The sequence below is a fragment of the Oncorhynchus clarkii genome, chromosome 2 (assembly GCF_045791955.1).
Source record: "Oncorhynchus clarkii lewisi isolate Uvic-CL-2024 chromosome 2, UVic_Ocla_1.0, whole genome shotgun sequence".
Classification (NCBI taxonomy): Eukaryota; Metazoa; Chordata; class Actinopteri; order Salmoniformes; family Salmonidae; genus Oncorhynchus; species Oncorhynchus clarkii.
Window position 1 is genome coordinate 77,163,840 of NC_092148.1, and position 20,800 is coordinate 77,184,639.

General features: G+C 44.6%; 1 protein-coding gene across 14 annotated transcripts in view; it reads left to right on the forward strand.

The window, feature by feature from the left end:
* The window catches only part of LOC139373975 (homeodomain-interacting protein kinase 2-like), a 109,473-nt gene extending 89,249 nt beyond the window's left edge, over positions 1–20,224 (forward strand). For 2 of the 14 annotated variants that reach the window (XM_071115041.1, XM_071115044.1), the window contains exons 6-15: positions 2,612–2,796; positions 2,973–3,135; positions 8,200–8,422; positions 9,376–9,497; positions 13,043–13,173; positions 14,179–14,370; positions 16,571–16,915; positions 17,436–17,731; positions 18,008–18,183; positions 19,020–19,747. In XM_071115041.1, coding sequence (XP_070971142.1) covers positions 2,612–2,796; positions 2,973–3,135; positions 8,200–8,422; positions 9,376–9,497; positions 13,043–13,173; positions 14,179–14,370; positions 16,571–16,915; positions 17,436–17,731; positions 18,008–18,183; positions 19,020–19,508 — 2,322 coding nt within the window. In that variant the 3' untranslated portion in view covers positions 19,509–19,747. Of the gene's footprint in view, positions 1–2,611; positions 2,797–2,972; positions 3,136–8,199; positions 8,423–9,375; positions 9,498–13,042; positions 13,174–14,178; positions 14,371–16,570; positions 16,916–17,435; positions 17,732–18,007; positions 18,184–19,019 lie in introns of all 14 variants that reach the window. The other 12 variants (XM_071115078.1, XM_071115084.1, XM_071115048.1 and 9 more) reach the window with 11 other exon arrangements.
* Positions 20,225–20,800: the final 576 nt, after the last annotated feature.

Here is a 20,800-nt window from a genome sequence, read left to right on the forward strand (position 1 = left end):
CGCTCTGCATCTACCTCTCTCTCAGCCTCTACCTCTCTCTCTACCTCTCTCTCAGCCTCTACCTCCCTCTCTACCTCTATCTCTGCCTCTACCTCTCTCTCAGCATCTACCTTTCTCTCTGCCTCTACCTCGCTCTCTATCTCTGCCTCTACCTCTCTCTCAGCCTCTACCTCTCTCTCTCTACCTCTCTCTGCCGCTACCTCCCTCTCAGCATCTACCTTTCTCTCTGCCTCTACCTATCTCTCAGCCTCTACCTATCTCTCAGCCTCTACCTCTCTCTTTGTGTCTACCTATGTCCCTGCCTCTGTCTCCAAACACTGCTAACTTTCCACCCAAGGAGATTTCTGCTGCACTGCTGTCCAGTGTTTCTTCAAAAACCTCAGCTAGAATGCTTAGGACAGATGAACCAACATTATGCTCTGAAAGAAGTCTCCCAGAAGTAATCTAGAATATTTAAATAAAGTTGTGTCTATGTCAGCTCTAGAGGCGCTCAGAGGCTGATCAGAAGGTGTCCTTTGTGTCTCTTTTAATAAGCAAACAGCAATGCGTATCAGGTTTATTTTTGTGTTTATTTTCACTTCTCGGGCAGTAGATAAAACTCTCTGTGACGGTGCTAGTGGAAGTTAAGTTGCTCCACTCTGTTATGAATACCAGTGGAAATGTTTGTAATGTCAGTAAGGTGAATGGTTATCACTTTGTCCCGTGACACTGATGTCGACACCCATTACTGTATGTGTTTTTTAATAGTTATATAAAAAAAATTGCAGTTTTTTTCCTGTTGTTTGCAGCAACAGTACAGTACAACACTCAGGCTGCCTCTGAAATGGCACCCTATTCACTATATAGTGCACTACTTTTGACCAGGCCCCATAGGGCTCTAGTCAAAAGTAGTGCACTATATACAGTGGTGCAAAAAAGTATTTAGTCAGCCCCCAATTGTGCAAGTTCTCCCACTTAAAAAGATGAGAGAGGCCTGTAATTTTCATCATAGGTACACTTCAACTATGACAGACAAAATGAGGGGAAAAAATCCAGAAAATCACATTGTAGGATTTTTAATGAATTTATTTGCAAATTATGGTGGAAAATAAGTATTTGGTCAATAACAAAAGTTTATCTCAATACTTTGTTATATACCCTCTGTTGGCAATGACAGAGGTCAAACGTTTTCTGTAAGTCTTCACAAAGTTTTCACACACTGTTGCTGGTATTTTGGCCCATTCCTCCATGCAGATCTCCTCTAGAGCAGTGATGTTTTGGGGCTGTTGCTGGGCAACACGGACTTTCAACTCCCTCCAAAGATTTTCTATGGGGTTGAGATATGGAGACTGGCTAGGCCACTCCAGGACCTTGAAATGCTTCTTATGAAGCCACTCCTTTGTTTGCCTGGGCGGTGTGTTTGGGATCATTGTCATGCTGAAAGACCCAGCCATGTTTCATCTTCAATGCCCTTGCTGATGGAAGGAGGTTTTCACTCAAAATCTCACGATACATGGTCCCATTCATTCTTTCCTTTACACGGATCAGTCGTCCTGGTCCCTTTGCAGAAAAACAGCCCCAAAGCATGATGTTTCCACCCCCATGCTTCACAGTAGGTATGGTGTTCTTTGGATGCAACTCAGCATTCTTTGTCCTACAAACACGATGAGTTGAGTTTTTACCAAAAAGTTATATTTTGGTTTCATCTGACCATATGACATTCTCCCAGTCTTCTTCTGGATCATCCAAATGCTCTCTAGCAAACTTCAGTCGGGCCTGGACATGTACTGGCTTAAGCAGGGGGACACGTCTGGAACTGCAGAATTTGAGTCCCTGGCGGCGTAGTGTGTTACTGATGGTAGGCTTTGTTACTTTGGTCCCAGCTCTCTGCAGGTCATTCACTAGGTCCCCCCGTGTGGTTCTGGGATTTTTGCTCACCGTTCTTGCGATCATTTTCACCCCACGGGGTGAGATCTTGCATGGAGCCCCAGATCGAGGGAGATTATCAGTGGTCTTGTATGTCTTCCATTTCCTAATAATTGCTCCCACAGTTCATTTCTTCAAACCAAGCTGCTTACTTATTGCAGATTCAGTCTTCCCAGCCTGGTGCAGGTCTACCATTTTGTTTCTGGTGTCCTTTGGCAGCTCTTTGGTCTTGGCCATAGTGGAGTTTGGAGTGTGACTGTTTGAGGTTGTGGACAGGTGTCTTTTATACTGATAACAAGTTCAAACAGGTGACATTAATACAGGTAACGAGTGGAGGACAGAGGAGCCCCTTAAATAATAAGTTACAGGTCTGTGAGAGCCAGAAATCTTGCTTGTTTGTAGGTGACCAAATACTTATTTTCCACCATAATTTGCAAATAAATTCATTAAAAATCCTACATTTTTTTCCTCATTTTGTCCGTCATAGTTGAAGTGTACCTATGATGAAAATTACAGGCCTCTCTCATCTTTTTATGTGGGAGAACTTGCACAATTGGTGGCTGACTAAATACTTTTTTGCCCCACTGTACATAATAGGGTGCCAAAAGTAGTGCACTATAAAGGGATTATAGGGTGTCATTTGCAAAAGACCCTCTGCAGACTGAAATTATAATTAAAAGTGTATGTGTGTTGGGTCTGTTTGCAGGTGAATATGACATCAGATTTGGAGGGCAGTGACATGCTGGCGGAGAAGGCAGACCGTAGAGAGTTCATCGACTTGTTGACCAAGATGCTTACGATCGACGCGGACAAACGGATCACCCCCATCGAGACCCTCAATCACCCATTCGTAACCATGACCCACCTCCTTGACTTCCCCCACAGCACACAGTACGTCTAGAGATCCCCTCACATTTCTCATTTAGACAGTTAGCTGTTAGCTGGGAGGAACAGATTATCTGGAGAAAGTCATAACTGATAAATATTTAACTGGGGCACATGTAACTCTCTCTCTCTCTCCCGTTCTCCCTCCCTCCCTTCTTCTCTCCCCCTCCCTCTCTTCACAGTGTCAAGTCCTGCTTCCAGAACATGGACATCTGTAAGCGTCGTGTGGGCATGTACGACACAGTCAACCAGAGCAAGACCCCTTTCATCACCCACGTGGCCCCCAGCACCTCTACCAACCTTACCATGACCTTCAACAACCAGCTCAACACTGTGCACAACCAGGTACCTACCATACACAGTGTTGATGGTTTTACTCAACACACTCCTCACCATTCATACCCAGGTTGTACCAACAGTGTACTTTGTATATATTTGTTTCTATACATTTCTCCCCCTACCCTACCATCCCTACCCTAATTGGAGTAAACTAACAGACAACAATACTTATACTGCTACTTACAGCTCTTTCGCTAACATCTAGAGTACCTGTAGTTAAATAACTTTTTTCAGGCGCTGGAGTTTCAGCCACAGTGGCCAATCCACCATTCATTCTGATCTTAACCCTCCGATGTCCACAGATTAACCTCTTTCTCAGTATAATGCCCTTTTGCTATTTCCTTTTGCAATACAACCCTTTATTTTACTATGATGTTACACATACAGTAGAGAGGTCCTGAACCTCCCTATGTGTAACATTTCTACCAACATTTTACAAATAGGTGTTCTTTATCACCAAACATACTATATTGACTGTTACAGAACCCACTCTGTGCAGAATGAGGTAAAACTAGACTTCACTATATAATTTAAATGGATTAACGTAATGTTTTCTCCGAGCGCCTTGGTTCAGGGCGATATAGGCAGTGCTACGTTAGTGATTTATTTAGATGGTGGAACGTTTAAACGTCTTAGAGTTTATTTGTTTGCAGGCTCTCTCGTTGTTGTGCATGATGAATACCACACTGTCATATTGATTATCTCCAACGGTGCTCATTGAGCTCGCTAAGAAGTGCAAAATGAAAAATGAACATGCCGTCTCTGAATTTTCAACCACACAGGCTTAATGAAAAGACAGTAATTAGTTTGGGTGTTGTCGAATACATTTGATTTGATTTAAGACTTGAGCGCACTGCGTGTCTTTAAAAGCATTTGTTCATATCAAGGCCATCTTTAAGCCTTACTTAGGCCTCATTGATGGTCTCCCCATGCCCAGGGTAGTATTCTTGAGGCACTAAATGGAAGAAAAATGGACTGAAACAGGGAGGGACTACCTAAACTTATCCAACAAGAATATTTGTTTGCCATGGTTTACCCTAATATATACGGCACAAGTTTTACAGCGTATATTTCAAGTGCCTGACACCTTAGAAATATGGCTGCTAAATAAGGATAGCGATGTGGAGTCAAGATAGTGAAGTCGAGAGACAAAATGTCAGTTTGCCCCTTAACTACTCATTATTAGACTGTTAAGCAACATTTCAATTTTAAAAACATTTCATAAGCATGATTCTTTTTCACTTAGGAAGCCTCTCTCTATGTTGACCCTTCTCAGAGATAATTGCTTGTCTTGAGTACTGGGTCCAGGATGATTTGGGTGCGTTCAGACATATTGTTGTGTAGCTAAGAGAAAGACTGGAGGGAAAAGGATCGCTGTCACTCGTCTCCATATCGCCTTTTCATCTAACCTTACCATGGCCCATATTCACAAAGTGTCTGAGAGTGTTGATCTGGGATCAGTTTTGTATTTTATGTCATAATGAATAAGATAATGTGGACAGAGAGGACCTGGTCAAATCAAGTGAAATTTAATTGGTCACATACACATATTTAGCAGATGTTATTGCGGGTGCAGCGAAATGCTTGTGTTCCTAGCCCCAACAGTGCAGTAATATCTAACAAATCTTAACAATACACACAAATATAAAGTAAAAAAATGGCGTTAAGAAATATATCAATATTAGGACGAGCATTGTCGGAGTGGCATTGACTAAATACAGTACAGTAGAATAATAAATACAGTAGAATAATTTACAGTATATACATACAGTTGAAGTCGAAAGTTTACATACATTTAGGTTGGAGTCATTAAAAGTCTTTTTTCAACCACTCCAGTCATTTCTTGTTAACAATCTATAGTCCCTCCATTTTTCCAACAATTGTTTACAGACAGATTATTTCACTTATAACACATTGTATCACAATTCCAGTGGGTAGGAGTTTACATACACTAAGTTGATGGTGCCTTTAAACAGCTTGGGAAATTCCAGAAAATTATGTCATGGCTTTAGAAGCTTCTGATAGGCTAATTGACATCATTTGATTCAATTGGATGTGTACCTGTGGATGTATTTCAAACTCAGTGCTTCTTTGCTTGACATCATGAGAAAATCAAAAGAAATCAGCCAAGACCTAAGAAAATAAATTGTAGACCTCCACAAGTCTGGTCCATCCTTGGGAGCAATTTCCAAACGCCTGAAGGTACCACGTTCATCTGTACAAACAATAGTGCGCAAGTATAAACACCATAGGTGTTACGATCTACTAGGTGTGGTGGGTGGAATCAGGCGCAGAGAGCAGGGTTCAAGAATACAAGAATAAATCACACCATCAAAACACAGAGTAACAAAAACAAGCCCGCACAAATACCCAGCGGGCCTAGTGCCCCTAAATACCCTACAAACAAACCCTAATACAAAACAGGTGTACCCAATTAACCAATAACCCAAAACAAACGGAAAGGGAATCGATGGCAGCTAATAGGCCGGCGACGACGACCGCCGAGCACCGCCCGAACAGGAAGAGGCACCATCCTCGGCGAGGTTCGTGACAATAGGACCACGCAGCCGTCATATCGCTCAGGAAGGAGACACGTTCTGTCTCCTAGAGATTAACATACCTTGGTGTGAAAAGTGTAAATCAATCCCAGAACAACAGCAAAGGACCTTGTGAAGATGCTGGAGGAAACAGGTACAAAATAATCTATATCCACAGTCAAACGAGTCCTATATTGACATAACCTGAAAGGCTGCTCAGCAAGGAAGAAGCCACTGCTCCAAAACCGCCATAAAAAACTACTTTTTGGAGAAATGTCCTCTGGTCTGATGAAACAAAAATAGAACTGTTTGGCCATAATGACCATCGTTATATTTGGAAGAGGGAGGCTTGCAAGCCGAAGAACACCATCCCAATCGTGAAGCACAGGGGTGGCAGCATCATGTTGTGGGAGTGCTTTGCTGCAGGAGGAACTGGTGCACTTCACAAAATAGATGACATCATGAGGTAGGAAAATTGAGCAACATCTCAAGACATCAGTTGGAAGTTAAAGCTTGGTCGCAAATGGGTCTTCCGAATGGACATTGACCCCAAGCATACTTCCAAAGTTGTGGCAAAATGGCTTAAGGACAACAAAGTCAAGATATTGGAGTGGCCATCACAACGCCCTGAACTCAATCCCATAGAAAATTTGTGGGCAGAACTGAAAAAGCATGTGAGAGCAAAGAGGCCTACAAACCTGACTCAGTTACACCAGCTCTGTCAGGAGGAATGGGCCAGAATTCACCCAACTTATTGTGGGAAGCTTGTGGAAGGCTACCTGAAATGTTTGACCCAAGTTAAACAATTTAAAGGCAATGCTACCAAATACTAATTGAGTGTAAACTTCTGACCCACTGGGAATGTGATGAATGAAATAAAAGCTGAAATAAATCATTCTCGCTACTATTATTCTGACATTTCACATTCTTAAAATAAAGTGGTGATCCTAACTGACCTAAGACGGGGAATTCTTACTAGGATTAAATGCCAGGAATTGTGAAAAACTGAGTTGAAATGTATTTGGCTAAGGAGTATGTAAACTTCCGACTTCAACTGTATTGAATGATTAAAGCAGTATGTAAACATTATTAAAGTGACCAGTGATTCCATATCTATGTATATGGGGCAGCAGCCTCTAAGGTGCTGTGTTGAGTAACCGGTTGATAGCCGGCTAGAAACTGTCTGATGCACTTTTACTGACCTCGCCTTCTGGATGGTAGTGGGGTGAACAGGCCTTCTAGATGGTAGCAGGGTGAACAGGCCTTCTGGATGGTAGCAGGGTGAACAGGCCTTCTGGATGGTAGCGGGGTGAACAGGCCTTCTGGATGGTAGCGAGGTGAACAGGCCTTCTGGATGGTAACGGGGTGAACAGGCCTTCTGGATGGTAGCGGGGTGAACAGGCCTTCTGGATGGTAGCGGGGTGAACAGGCCTTCCGGATGGTAGCGGGGTGAACAGGCCTTCTGGATGGTAGCGGGGTGAACAGGTCGTGGCTCGGGTGGAGAGCCCTCGATTGCGGGCTGTGCAGTTGCCGCACCAGGCGGTGATACAGCCCGACAGGATGCTCTCAATTGTGTATCTGTCAAAGTTTGTGAGGGTCTTAAGGGCCAAGCTGAATTTATTCAGCCTCCTGATGTTGAAGAGAAGCTGTTGTGCCTTCTTCACAAGGCGCAACAGGGTGGACCATTTCAGATTGTCAGTGATGTGTACACAGAGGAACTTGAAGCTTTTCACCTTCTCCACTGCGGTCCTAGATCAGTACTCTGGATATTTAGCTGTGTACAAATACATATAGACAGAATCTATTCTGACATGCATACATGTAGCGGCTCTAACACTGTATATGTGCAGTATGGACAAATTCAGCCCCTGTGGCTCAATGTAAGCCCCTGTGGCTCAATGTAAGCCCCTGTGGCTCAATGTACTGTTTATGTCATTAAATGATTGACAGTCCTCGCGAGTGTCCCAGTGGTCTAAGGCACTGCATCACAGTGCTAGCTGTGCCGCTAGAGATTCTGGGTTCGAGTCCAGGCTCTGTCTCAGCCGGTCACGACCAGGAGACCCATTGGCCCAGCGTCATCCGGGTTAGGGGAGGGTTTGGCTGCAGGGATGTCCTTGTCCCATCGTGCAATAACGACTCCTGTGGCGGGCCGGGCACAGTGCACGCTGACACGATCGCCAGGTGTACAGGTGTATTGTTTCCTCCGACACATTGGTGCGGCTGGCTTCTGGGTTAATGGGCATTGTGTCAAGAAGCAGTGTGGCTTGGCAGAGTTGTGTTTCGGAGGACGCACGGCTCTCCACCTTCGCCTCTCCCGAGTGCCGTAAGGGAGTTGCAGCGATGAGACAAGACTGTAACTACCAATTGGATACCATGAAGTTGGGGAATAAAGGGGTTTAAAAACAAAACAACGACTGACAATGTTATTTTCTGATGAATGATTCTATCCCGTCTCCCAACAACCCTCATGACCTTACCACCACCACTGAACATCTCCTTATGGCTTTGCGTTTTGATCCCGTCATTCCTTTAGGCCACCAACCTGGCTCCCTCCACCACCAGTACCACCCTTTCCCTTGGCAACCCCGATGTCTCCATATTAAACTACCGATCTGCACTCTACCAGCCCTCAGCGGCCTCCATGGCTGCCGTGGCACAGAGGAGCATGCCCCTACATCCTGTGGCCCCTCAGCTCTGTGCTGCCCGGCCTGACCCCTTCCAGCAGGCCCTCATCGTCTGCCAACCTGGCTTCCAAGGTAAGAGGCTTTAGACTAACTGTTGTATGCTGTGTAACAAGGCCACAGATCTAGGATCAGATTACTCTTTCCCTTAACCATTGGGGGTGAACAAGTATCTGATCCTGTATCAGTGGTAAGGCATCTGTAATGAGTGATTATTTCATGCCATCTTGGAACAGGTTTACTTTTAAAAAATATCAGAAAGATAACAGATTGCAATGGGATCAGCTGTATACATAAATGCTAAATTAATTAATTAAAAAGAGCAGGCCTTTCTATAGTCAGGTCTAAGGCTTAGTCAGTTTCAGTAGAGTAGATCAGCCCTGACTGGCACCAGCGAGTTCAGTTTTCTCCTGATGAGAGAAGGGCTTATGAAGCTGTGAGCTGGAACTGCACTACAATGACTCTGTAAGCCTTCCACTGACCCCCCCAAGGCAATGACAGTCTTCATGTTCGAAACGAGATGCTACGATATGTTTATGAGCTAATTAGTCATATCTCTGATTGATGCTTTTTACAGCACCGCTTTTGTCTGATCTCTGTTTTTGTTGTTAAGATTGAAAAAAACATTATTTTTGTTTGATTTATGTGGAACAGCATATAAGAATTTCCATTATTAGACAGTTTGCTCCACTCAGCCAAGGGTTTATTGGGATTTAATTTATATTGCCATGACTACCTTTTTGTTTTCAAGTTGAATCAGTAATTTAGTGCAGTTTCATTATTGAGATATCAAACAACTAGTTTAAATGTTGTTTTTTCTAAAACAATTTTGACATCATTGTTTCTCCCAAGGTGCAGGTCTTTTTTGTGTGAAGCATAGTGTTGTTGACCTCCTCTGTGTTGTTGTTGTTGACCTCCCCTGTGTTGTTGTTGACCTCCTCTGTGTTGTTGTTGTTGACCTCCTCTGTGTTGTTGTTGACCACCTCTGTGTTGTTGTTGTTGTTGACCTCTGTGTTGTGTGTTCTCAGGTATGCAGGCCTCCCCGTCCAAACACACGGGCTACTCTGTGCGGATGGATAACGCCGTTCCCATAGTGACGCAGGCCCCCGGCACCCAGCCCCTGCAGATCCAGCCAGGCCTGTTGACACAGGTAGGAAGTAGTGACTCCGTCGTCATGGAGATTAGGGGGTCCACATATAGTCCCTTGTTTGCATCTCCTGAACTCATAATGATATCTCATCTTTGTTTTGCTGGATCACAATACACAGAACCTATTCTATTTACTGGGAGACATTCATACCTAAACACACATGGCTATGACTAACAGGGTATTTTGTATGATTTGGTCATGGAAGCTACTTTGGAAAAGGTCGTACCTCTGTATCCTTTTCTATAACAGGCTAGCCTTTGATCAAGGCGGGGAGTCAATCAGGGTGTTCTTGTGATCCCTCTGCCCCTGCAGGCACTTGTTTTGACTGAGTGAGTTAAACCCTGGTTCCAGTGTCCTCCTCCCTCCTTGAAATAACACAGCCATGCATTATTCCTCCAGTATAGTTGAGCATTAAAGTAGAGTTGTAGAGTAGTAGGACACCTCTCCCTCTGGTTTCTAGAAATGTCAATAAGAGCTTTAATATCCCTGTAAAGTCCCAGGTGTCAGAAGGCTTCCCTTTTCTATAGTTAATCATGCAGTAGGCAGCTAGCGAGGCTCTCTGAACTGTGTGGAAGACTAATCAGTCAGATACCGAATGGTGATTAGCTTCAGGGCTGCTTCCAAGTCAGGCGCTCTGAAATTATAGGCCTCAGAGGAGAGGGACAGATTTGAAAAGGCTTGGAAGGGTTTGAGGGGTTTGCTCGGCTACAAGGTTACCCTGTGCCCTATAGCATTCACTGTGTAGCATAAATGCAGTACTTCAGGAAAAACTGTCTCAACAGAAGCATTCACAAAATAGTTCACAGTATATTAATTATGATACAGTGCAAAGCCCCAAGTAAAGGTATGATGATGGAATATATAATATAATGAAAATGTTACAGTTCATGAACATAAGAGTATATTGTGCAAGTATCATCCTATTACTGTGTTATGGTCTACTGACACACTGTATCCTGGCAGATTTGATTCATTAAAGAATCCTCTGTCACGCTGCACACATATTAAACACAGGGATGATGTAGTCGAGCAGCAGTACACCCAATAAATGGATGTAGAGGATCTGAATCCTTCATTCCCTCTGCTTGAGGAGGTCTCTAATGGGTGTTTGGGGCTTTAGCCTCTTTGCAGCCGCAGCTCACCCTCGACCCAGGCGTCTATAGAGCAGAGGTGGGGCTGGGTGGTGCTGAGTGTGGAGGAGGGCCCCAGTCAGCCAGTCCCGCCAGCCAGGCAGCAAGGCAAGACCTTTATCTGGAGCAGGAATGCAGAAAATTTGGAAACAATTGGGGAGTGAGAGCCAGGGCTTTCAGAGCCCCGAGGTGACAAAGGGTTTTCACCCGGGGAGAAGAGGTTGGCTGTGGGGAGCAAGATAGCGCCTCTGATTACTGGGGCAATGGGTCCTGAGAAGAAAAGAAAAAGGGCTGCTAACCTGTTTACCATTTCAGAGCAGACAGGCCGATTACACAACACAGACGTCCGGCGACAGAAGAATGCTGAGTGCCAGGAATGGATGGAGCAGGATGTTTGGAGAGATAGATGGAGGAGAGGAGGAGATGGAATTATTGGTGGCTCTTAATGGTTTTGGCGTGTTGATAAAAATACCTGAGATGTGAATATAACCATGGGAGATGTAAAGGGAGTCTGTATGTGGCTTAGGTTGTCTTCTATTGGCCAGTTTTCATGCCTTTCTATTGGCTGTGCCTGTGTCCTTTAACAATCCACATCCCGGTCTTGTTTTGTTGACCTAAAGATGCCTCCCTCCCTCTTCACCCATTGACTGTTTTCATTTTAAGTTAATTCTCTCTCCCAACATACCTCAGACAAAACAATTCCACTCCCACAAGCTAGTGGTCATACATGGTTAAACCCTACAAGCGTTTTCTATCAGTAGAGTATAACAGGTACATTGTATAACATCGTGATAGGTAGGCTTTGTACTCTGTATAAGCCCAGCGCAGATGTAGGCCTAAGATGGAGTGCTTTGTCTTCTGTGTGTGCTGTGCTATGTGCTGCAATATACTGACGCTGCCGAAGGAAATAGAATATGCAAACACTATTTAAAGGAAAAATTAATTATACCCCACATTAAAGTGCTAATCAATAGAGCTGCATTAAACTATTAGGGCTGCATACACAGACACACACACACACACACACACACACACACACACACACACACACACACACACACACACACACATGTTCATGTGCACACATACACACACACAGACACACAGACCCATCTCTGACTCTGGGCATATTATGCCTGCCAACTCCCTGCATTCTGCACCAGCAATACAAAGCAGCTCCTTTCACAGCAGCCCTGAATGGGCCTCGATGTGAATGTAATTCAAATCGGAGCTGATTTGGATAATGCCAAACACATCAGCACAGGGACCAGGAGGGGAGAGGCAGCATATCTTTACTACACATCCAAAGTCTTCCCAGCAAACTGGGAACATTCCCAGAACATTAACTAAGATTCCCATTAAGTTCTAGTTAGAGTTTTATCTAACATTAGGATGATAACATCCCAAAAACACTCCAAGAAAATTCCACAATGTTCCCACAACCCAAATAAACATCCTGGGAACCTTTAAAAAAAATACACAATGTGTTCTGGGAACATTCTTGTAACACTGTTCTTTGCACCCTAAAATAAACATTGTAGAATCATCCGCACATATATTTTCTGATTCCCCCACAATGTTCCCACCAGACTGCTCCCACAACCTAATGAAACATTCTGGGAACATATAAAGAACAGATTAAATGTGTTCTAGAAATATTCTTGCATCATCAGGCGAATGTTTTATACAAACATTCACGACTGGACAGTTTTTGTATTATGAGAACATTTGCAGAACTCACAGAGTTCACAGAACCAATATTGGTTTGCTAAGTTATCTGCGCTCTGTTGATGTGCACTGCTGACAAGGCCAGATAGTTCAGCTGGCTTTGTTTAACTAGCCTATTGTAACACTGTGTAACGATTGTCTTCCTCTTCTGATGAAGAATAAGAAGGTTTGGACCAAAATGCAGCGTGGTACGTGTCCATGATACCTTTAATAACTCAGAACACGAGAAAATACCAAAAGAACAAAGTGCAGGAAAGAAATGAAAATCGAAACAGTCCCGTATGGTGCAAACACAGAAACGGAAAACAGAGACATAAAAAAGGAACTACGGTCAGGACTTGACACACTGGCCAGTTGTTCTGCTTGTACCTGCAATCCATTGGCTGTTTTGTGTTTTTACAAGGATTTCTTAACTTTTATTACACTTTCAATTATTTCCCCTTGTTCCCCCATGCCTTCATCATCTCTGGAATTAAAACAATGAGAGATACAAAAACAACACCTCTTTTATTTAGGTAGCATTCTTTGTCTACATTAAAGTGTACCTTACATAATTGACATGCAAGGTTGTTAGGTGACAGATGATCCCATAGAGATACAATAGAAATACAATATAATATAAATAGTGTTGTATTTAATTCTGTGACTGACCTCTTCTCCCCGTTTGCTCTTTTTCTCTCCCCTCAGCAGGCCTGGCCCAATGGCACCCAGCAGATCCTCCTCCCCCCCGCCTGGCAGCAGCTCACCCACACCTCAGTCCAGCACGCCACCGTCATCCCTGACTCCATGACGGCCTCCCAGCCCCTGGCTAACTGGAGGTAAGGAACATGCTCTCCTCCTTATGTAACCAAAGTCTTATAAGCACTACCATAACAAATCAAATCCTATAGGACCAGAGAAGACATTAAAGATTAGACTTGGTCAAACGTACCAAATGTGTACAGTATAAGCCTGGAATATCTAGCTGTATGTGATGCCAAATGACAAAGGTGATTCAGTTTCATTGTAGCCTGCAAACCAATTTGATATGCTCCGTTTCACCATGATTAACAGAGTGTATCACTTAACATTCCAGGCTAGTTTCATTGTCCAATTGTGAATAAAGGCCTGGTTAACATGGGCTGGTTTGGATGTATAACAAGTTCAGAAAGGACCAGCACAGCAGTGTCCTGATTGACAGAAGAGCGTTGCCTTGTGACAGGCACTCAGAGGGCTGCCATGAATCGTGAATAGAAGTCAACAGCGGGGTTTTTATAAGAGCACATTTACTTTAGAGGGATGAGATGTATGTAAGGACATCATCCCAGGCACGGCGTGTCACAATGAGGATATGTAAGCTGGATGCAGGTATATGAGTGTGTGTGTGTCTGCATGCAGGTTAATTTAGCAGTGTCCGTCTAAGGACAGGGTGGTTCTCTCTCTCTCTCTCTCTCTCTCTCTCTCTCTCTCTCTCTCTCTCTCTCTCTCTCTCTCTCTCTCTCTCTCTCTCTCTCTCTCTCTCTCTCTCTCTCTCTCTCTTCTCTCTCTCATCCCCACAAAGATGATTGGGAAAGTGTCGCACTTCCTCTGCAGAATTATCCCTCTACAGCTGCTGGTGTCAGCTGCATTCGCTCCCGCTCTCTTTATTCCTCTCGCTCTCTTTTCTCCCCTCTGTCTCACGCGGTGACTGCTGCCACCCACCCAACTCTAGTCCCATATGTGAAGCAGTATGTACTCATGTGCAGTTATAGATATGTAGTTAGACATGAAAATGGGGCAAGGTCAGATATAATAATATAAAATACAGGTTCAGTGTAGTGATGGGACATTCTGTTGTGTTCCAGGAATTCTCACCCACACGGCGGCCATTACAATCCCATCATGCAACAGCCTGCGCTGCTGGCTGGCCACGTCACCCTCCCATCCAACCACAACCAGCCTCTCAATGTGGGCGTGGCCCATGTGATGAGGCAACCGTCAACCAATAACAACAACTCCTCTTCCAAAAAGAACAAGCAGCATCAGATGACTGCCAGGTAAGCATAACTAGAACCTCCAACACAACTAGGACCTCCTAAACAACTAGGACCTCCTAAACAACTAGGACCTCCTAAACAACTAGGACCTCCTAAACAACTAGGACCTCCTACACAACTAGGACCTCCTAAACAACTAGGACCTCCTAAACAACTAGGACCTCCTAAACAACTAGGACCTCCTACACAACTAGAACCTCCAGCACAACTAGGACCTCCTAAACAACTAGGACCTCCTAAACAACTAAGACCTCCTACACAACTAGGACCTCCTAAACAACTAGGACCTCCTAAACAACTAGGATCTCCTAAACAACTAGGACCTCCTAAACAACTAGGACCTCCTACACAACTAGGATCTCCTAAACAACTAGGACCCCCTAAACAACTAGGACCCCCTAAACAACTAGGACCTCCTAAACAACTAGGACCTCCTACACAACTAGGACCTCCTAAACAACTAGGACCTCCTAAACAACTAGGACCTCCTAAACAACTAGGACCTCCTACACAACTAGGACCTCCTACACAACTAGGACCTCCTACACAACTAGGATCTCCTAAACAACTAGGACCTCCTAAACAACTAGGACCTCCTACACAACTAGGACCTCCTAAACAACTAGGACCTCCTACACAACTAGGATCTCCTACACAACTAGGACCTCCTAAACAACTAGGACCTCCTAAACAACTAAGACCTCCTACACAACTAAGACCTCCTACACAACTAGGACCTCCTAAACAACCAGGACCTCCTAAACAACTAGGACCTCCTAAACAACTAGGACCTCCTAAACATCTAGGATCTCCTACACAACTAGGATCAACTAGGATATCTTTAGATCTGAACATCACCTACAATCCCCCTGTCTTTCCTGATTCACTATGAATATTCTATTTCAACCGGCGCTGGAGGCTTTCAACCTTAAACCAATCAGAACACAATAGCCAGCTCCAAGATGAAAGTGAAACAAAAATAAATTCAAATAATCTGTCAGCTGTTACCTGGGCAGTGTCTGTCTTCGGTATTGTTACTCTGTATGAAGTAGTAGGTGCCACCTAGTATTAGGTTGTAGTGGTAGGTGCCACCTAGTATTAGGTTGTAGTATTATGTGCCACTTAGTATTAGGTTGTAGTAGTATGTGCCACCTAGTATTAGGTTGTAGTAGTATGTGCCACTTAGTATTAGGTTGTAGTAGTATGTGCCACTTAGAATTAGGTTGTAGTAGTAGGTGCCACCTAGTATTAGGTTGTAGTAGTAGGTGCCACCTAGTATTAGGTTGTAGTAGTAGGTGCCACTTAGTATTAGGTTGTAGTAGTAGGTGCCACCTAGTATTATGTTGTAGTAGTAGGTGCCACCTAGTATTAGGTTGTAGTAGTAGGTGCCACTTAGTATTAGGTTGTAGTAGTATGTGCCACTTAGTATTAGGTTGTAGTAGTATGTGCCACTTAGAATTAGGTTGTAGTAGTAGGTGCCACCTAGTATTAGGTTGTAGTAGTAGGTGCCACCTAGTATTAGGTTGTAGTAGTATGTGCTACTTAGTATTAGGTTGTAGCGGTAGGTGCCACCTAGTATTAGGTTGTAGCGGTAGGTGCCACCTAGTATTAGGTTGTAGTGGTAGGTGCCACCTAGTATTAGGTTGTAGTAGTAGGTGCCACTTAGTATTAGGTTGTAGTAGTGGGTGCCACCTAGTATTAGGTTGTACTAGTTTGTGCCACCTAATACTAGGTTGTAGTAGTATGTGCCACTTAGTATTAGGTTGTAGTAGTAGGTGCCACTTAGTATTAGGTTGTAGTAGTAGGTGCCACCTAGTATTAGGTTGTAGTAGTAGGTGCCACTTAGTAATAGGTTGTAGTAGTATGTGCCACCTAGTATTAGGTTGTAGTAGTATGTGCCACTTAGTATTAGGTTGTAGTAGTAGGTGCCACCTAGTATTAGGTTGTAGTAGTAGGTGCCACTTAGTATTAGGTTGCAGTAGTATGTGCCACTTAGTATTAGGTTGTAGTAGTAGGTGCCACCTAGTATTAGGTTGTAGTAGTATGTGCCACTTAGTATTAGGTTGTAGTAGTAGGTGCCACCTAGTATTAGGTTGTAGTAGTAGGTGCCACTTAGTATTAGGTTGTAGTAGTAGGTGCCACTTAGTATTAGGTTGTAGTAGTATGTGCCACCTCATCCCCCTCATCTCTCTCCCGTCAGGAACGTGTCTGCGTACGAGGTGTCCTCCTCCCAGGCGGTACAATCACCACAGCGCTCCAAGCGGCTGAAGGAGAACACCCCTCCACGTTGTGCTGTGCTTCAGAACAACGGCCCTTCCTCCAGCTCCAGCTGCGGACCCCCCCTGGGCTGTGGAGGGTGGGGACGGGGCGAGGCAGAGCAGGCCTCTAGCACCACCAGGGATCATCATCAGCACCACAACAGGCAGCGTCAGACCATCATCATCCCTGATACGCCCAGCCCTGCTGTCAGCATCATCACCATCAGCAGTGACACGGACGAGGACGATGATCACAAGAATAGCAACACCAACCATACTAGGTACAGGTCAGTCATTTTGGGCCAGACATGACACGCAAGCAGGGATCTGGGAGCCAGGGTTAAATACATGACAGGAGGCCATGTTTAGTGCATGTTTTGTTTCATTACTGAAAGAGCTGGGTTTCATTTCAGTTCTAGCCAATTCAGTAATAGGAGTGGACATGATTGGCATAAGGGCATTTTTTTGTGGATTGATCTGAATTCACAATTTATTATGGATTCGCCACCAACATTGGTCAGAAGGTTAGTAGGCTGACCATTACTATATCTTCTTAGGGCTAGGGGGCCTGCCCGCCAACTTCTGGTGAAACTGGAGGGCGTGCAATTCAAATAAATAATCATAAATATTATGGATTTTAAACATTTGTACATATGTGTCTTATATCGGCTGAAAGCTTAAATTCTTGTTAATCTATCTGCACTGTCCGATTTACAGTAGCTATTACACACTAACATTGGTCAGAAGGTTAGTAGGCTGATCATTACTATATGTACCATTACTAAAAAGTGATCCTCCTCCTTGCAGCTCATTCAGGCAGAGGAAGAACGTCATCAGCTGTGTCACAGTACACGACTCCCCCGACTCTGACTCATCCAGTAACAACAGTCCCTATGCAGTAGAGTCCAGGCAGCCCAACAACAACGGCTACCATGACTCCAAGACCACCCTGCTGGACAACTACAGCAACGGAAACAACCTTCGCTCCATCATCATCCCCCCTCTGAAGAGCCAGTCCAGCGAGGTGCTGAGCGAGTGTGAGCGCCTGATGCCAGGTACCTACACAGATATCTACACAGGTACCTACACAGATATCTACACAGGTACCTACAGAGACCCACACACCCACACAGACAGGGAGGGATGGTTGATAGTCTTTCTTCTAGAGTATAGGAAATACTATTATTGTTGTTTGAATTTTTTTTTTTTGCAAATGTATCCATTATTATCATTGTTGGTACTACCACTGAACCTTCGCTAAGCCCTGCCCCATTGGTTACTGTTGCTACCTCGGTTCCACATATTTTTTATTTGTTTTTATACTGTACTCATATGTTATTTTCTTGACCTGGATTGACCTTGTTCCCTTTACTCTGCAGATGCAATGAATCATCAGAATTCGGCATACAAGTTCAAAACCTCCAACGGTGCGGGCATGGTGTCTGGCAACAACCACCTGTCAGGGGGCGTGGCTTACCGACAGCAGCGCTCGGGGCCACACCCCTTCCAGCAGCAGCAGCCTCTCAATCTCAGCCAGGTATGGAGAGAGAGCCAAGTAAGGAACCATCTAAATGATTTATATCATTATCAATCAATCAATCACATTTATTTATAAAGCCCTTTTTACATCAGCAGATGTCACAAATTGCTGTACAGAAACCCAGCCTAAAACCACAAACCGCAAGCCATGCAGATGTAGAAGCGCAGTGGCTAGGAAAAACTCACTACAAAAGCAGGAACCTAGGAAGAAACCTAGAGAGGAACCAGGCTCTGACGGGTGGCCAGTCCTTATCTGGCTGTGCCATGTGGAGATTGTAAGAGTAAATGGCCATTAAGGTCAGATTGTTCTTCAAGATGTTCAAAGGTTCATACATGACCAGCAGGGTCAAATAATAATTGCAGTGTTTGTTGAGGGTGCAACAGGTCAGTACTTCAGGAGTAAATGTCAGTTGGCTTTCCATAGCCGAGCATTCAGAGATCGAGATATTATGTGTGGTAGAGAGAGAGTCAAAAACAGCAGATCTGGGTCAGGTAGCACGTCCGGTGAACACGTCAGGGTTCCATAGCCACAGGCAGAACAGTTGAAACTGGAGCAGCGGAATGACTAGGTGGACTGGGGACTGCCAGGAGTAATCAGGCCAGGTAGTCCTGAGGCATGGTCCTAGGGATCAGGTCCTCCAGGATGGGAGGGAGAGATGAGAGAATTAGAGGGAGCATATTTAAATTCACACTGGATACCAAATAAGACAGGATAATTACACCAGATATAACAGGCTGACCCTAGCCCCCTAGCACATAAACTATTGCAGCATAGATTAACTGTGTGGAAAGTGAGATTGTCATTTGGATTGCACTGACTCCATCCTCATATCTCTTCTCGCTCCTATCCAGGCCCAGCATCACATGGTAACTGAGCGGAACGGAGGCCACCGGCACCAGCAGGCTTACATCACCCCAACCATCGCAGCCCAGGCCCCCTACTCCTTCCAGCACCACAACAGCCCCTCTCACACTGCCAACGTCCACACCCACCTGTCTGCCACCCACCTGGCTGCCACCCACCTGCCCGGCCAGCCCCACCTCTACACCTACACTGCCACGCCCGCAGCACTGGGCTCCACGGGCACTGTGGCCCACCTGGTGGCAACCCCGGGCTCTGCCCGCCACACGGTCCAGCACACCACATACCACACACCGGGCATTGTTCACCAGGTACCCGTCAGCATGGGGCACCACGTGCTGCCCTCACCCACCCTGCACCACAGCCAGTACCAGGCTCAGTTTGCTCACCAGACGTACATCAGCGCCTCGCCTGCCTCCACTGTCTACACTGGATACCCACTGAGCCCCACCAAGGTGAACCAGTACCCTTACCTCTAGAGCCAAGCCAACACACTGGAGACCCAGACCCCCAGATCCAGATCCCAGCAATGCTGCTGCTGCTCACTCCATGTCCTCCCTCCCCATCCCCACTCCACAGACAGAGAGATAGAGAGAGAGACATGCAATCTTCATAAAACTATCACGTTTACTTGAAGACATAATGACCGAGAGGAAAAGGTAAATAAATAGACAGAAAGGAGAGGTGGAATTTCTATTATTACTTTTCTTTTCCCCAAATTCTCCAAAAGGGCCAGTTTTGCTTTGTTTTCTCTCTTGGTTATATTTCTACTTTCAAATGAGAGTAATTTCTCATTATCTTACAGCAAGGTCTTCATAACGGGCCTTTGGGAGAGGTGGAGGATTTTTGTTCTCCTAAAACAGCTTTTTGTTTGTTTTTGTTTTCCCGTCTTGAATTGGAAAGGGACTGTTTTAACAAGGGGTCCCTCTCTGAATGTTGGAATTCCCATCATAAGAATTCCCAAGAATTCCCGTGAGGATTTGGGAATGAAGGTGAAATACGGAAACCTGCTGCTCTTCAAAGAATACAACAAATAATGATGGCCTTGAACTGTCTTAAACATTTCCAAATCATTCAATGTGTGGGGGAGAGAGAACGAAGCATCCCTCCACATCCCACACCCATCCTTTTCCAAAAGACAACTGGAGTCAGGAGTCTTCTGGAAATATAATCAACAAAAGACAACAAAAAAAAAGAAGGTTTGTTTTTTAGTTCTCACCTTTTTGAGGAGACTTATGTTTTAGCTATAGGAGTTGTAGCTGAGCCCTGTTTTTAGAATGTAGCAGTCTGCACCCAGATTATTTTATGAATACCTTTTTCTGATACCAATAGAATTGCTTTGTTCCTCTTCTTTCATTGTGATTGCACAAAGTGGTTATAATAACATAGGCATGTACAACGTGATTGTCTGTGTGTGCGTGTGCTACTGTCAGCCATGTGTGTGTAGTCCACCTCTTGCACCTTTGTGCTATAATACTTGGAATCCTCCGTAGTCTTAGGTTTGACCATTGTTCCCTCGTAGTGCCTTACAGATATAACCACACAGTTTACTTCGCTGGAACCTTGAGAACCAACAGACTAGCTGGAACTGGTTCCTTTCTTTGACGTCTTATTGTCGGGGCAGATTTGATTTCTCTTCCAGGTGTAAGCTTAGCCCCTAGCTCTGTGTCCTATCCTTATGACAGTATACTATAGCCATAAGAGGTTAGAGTTCATATTTAACTGACCTTTGGCTTTTTTGTAAAGTGTACATGAGTTTAACTTGCCTGGG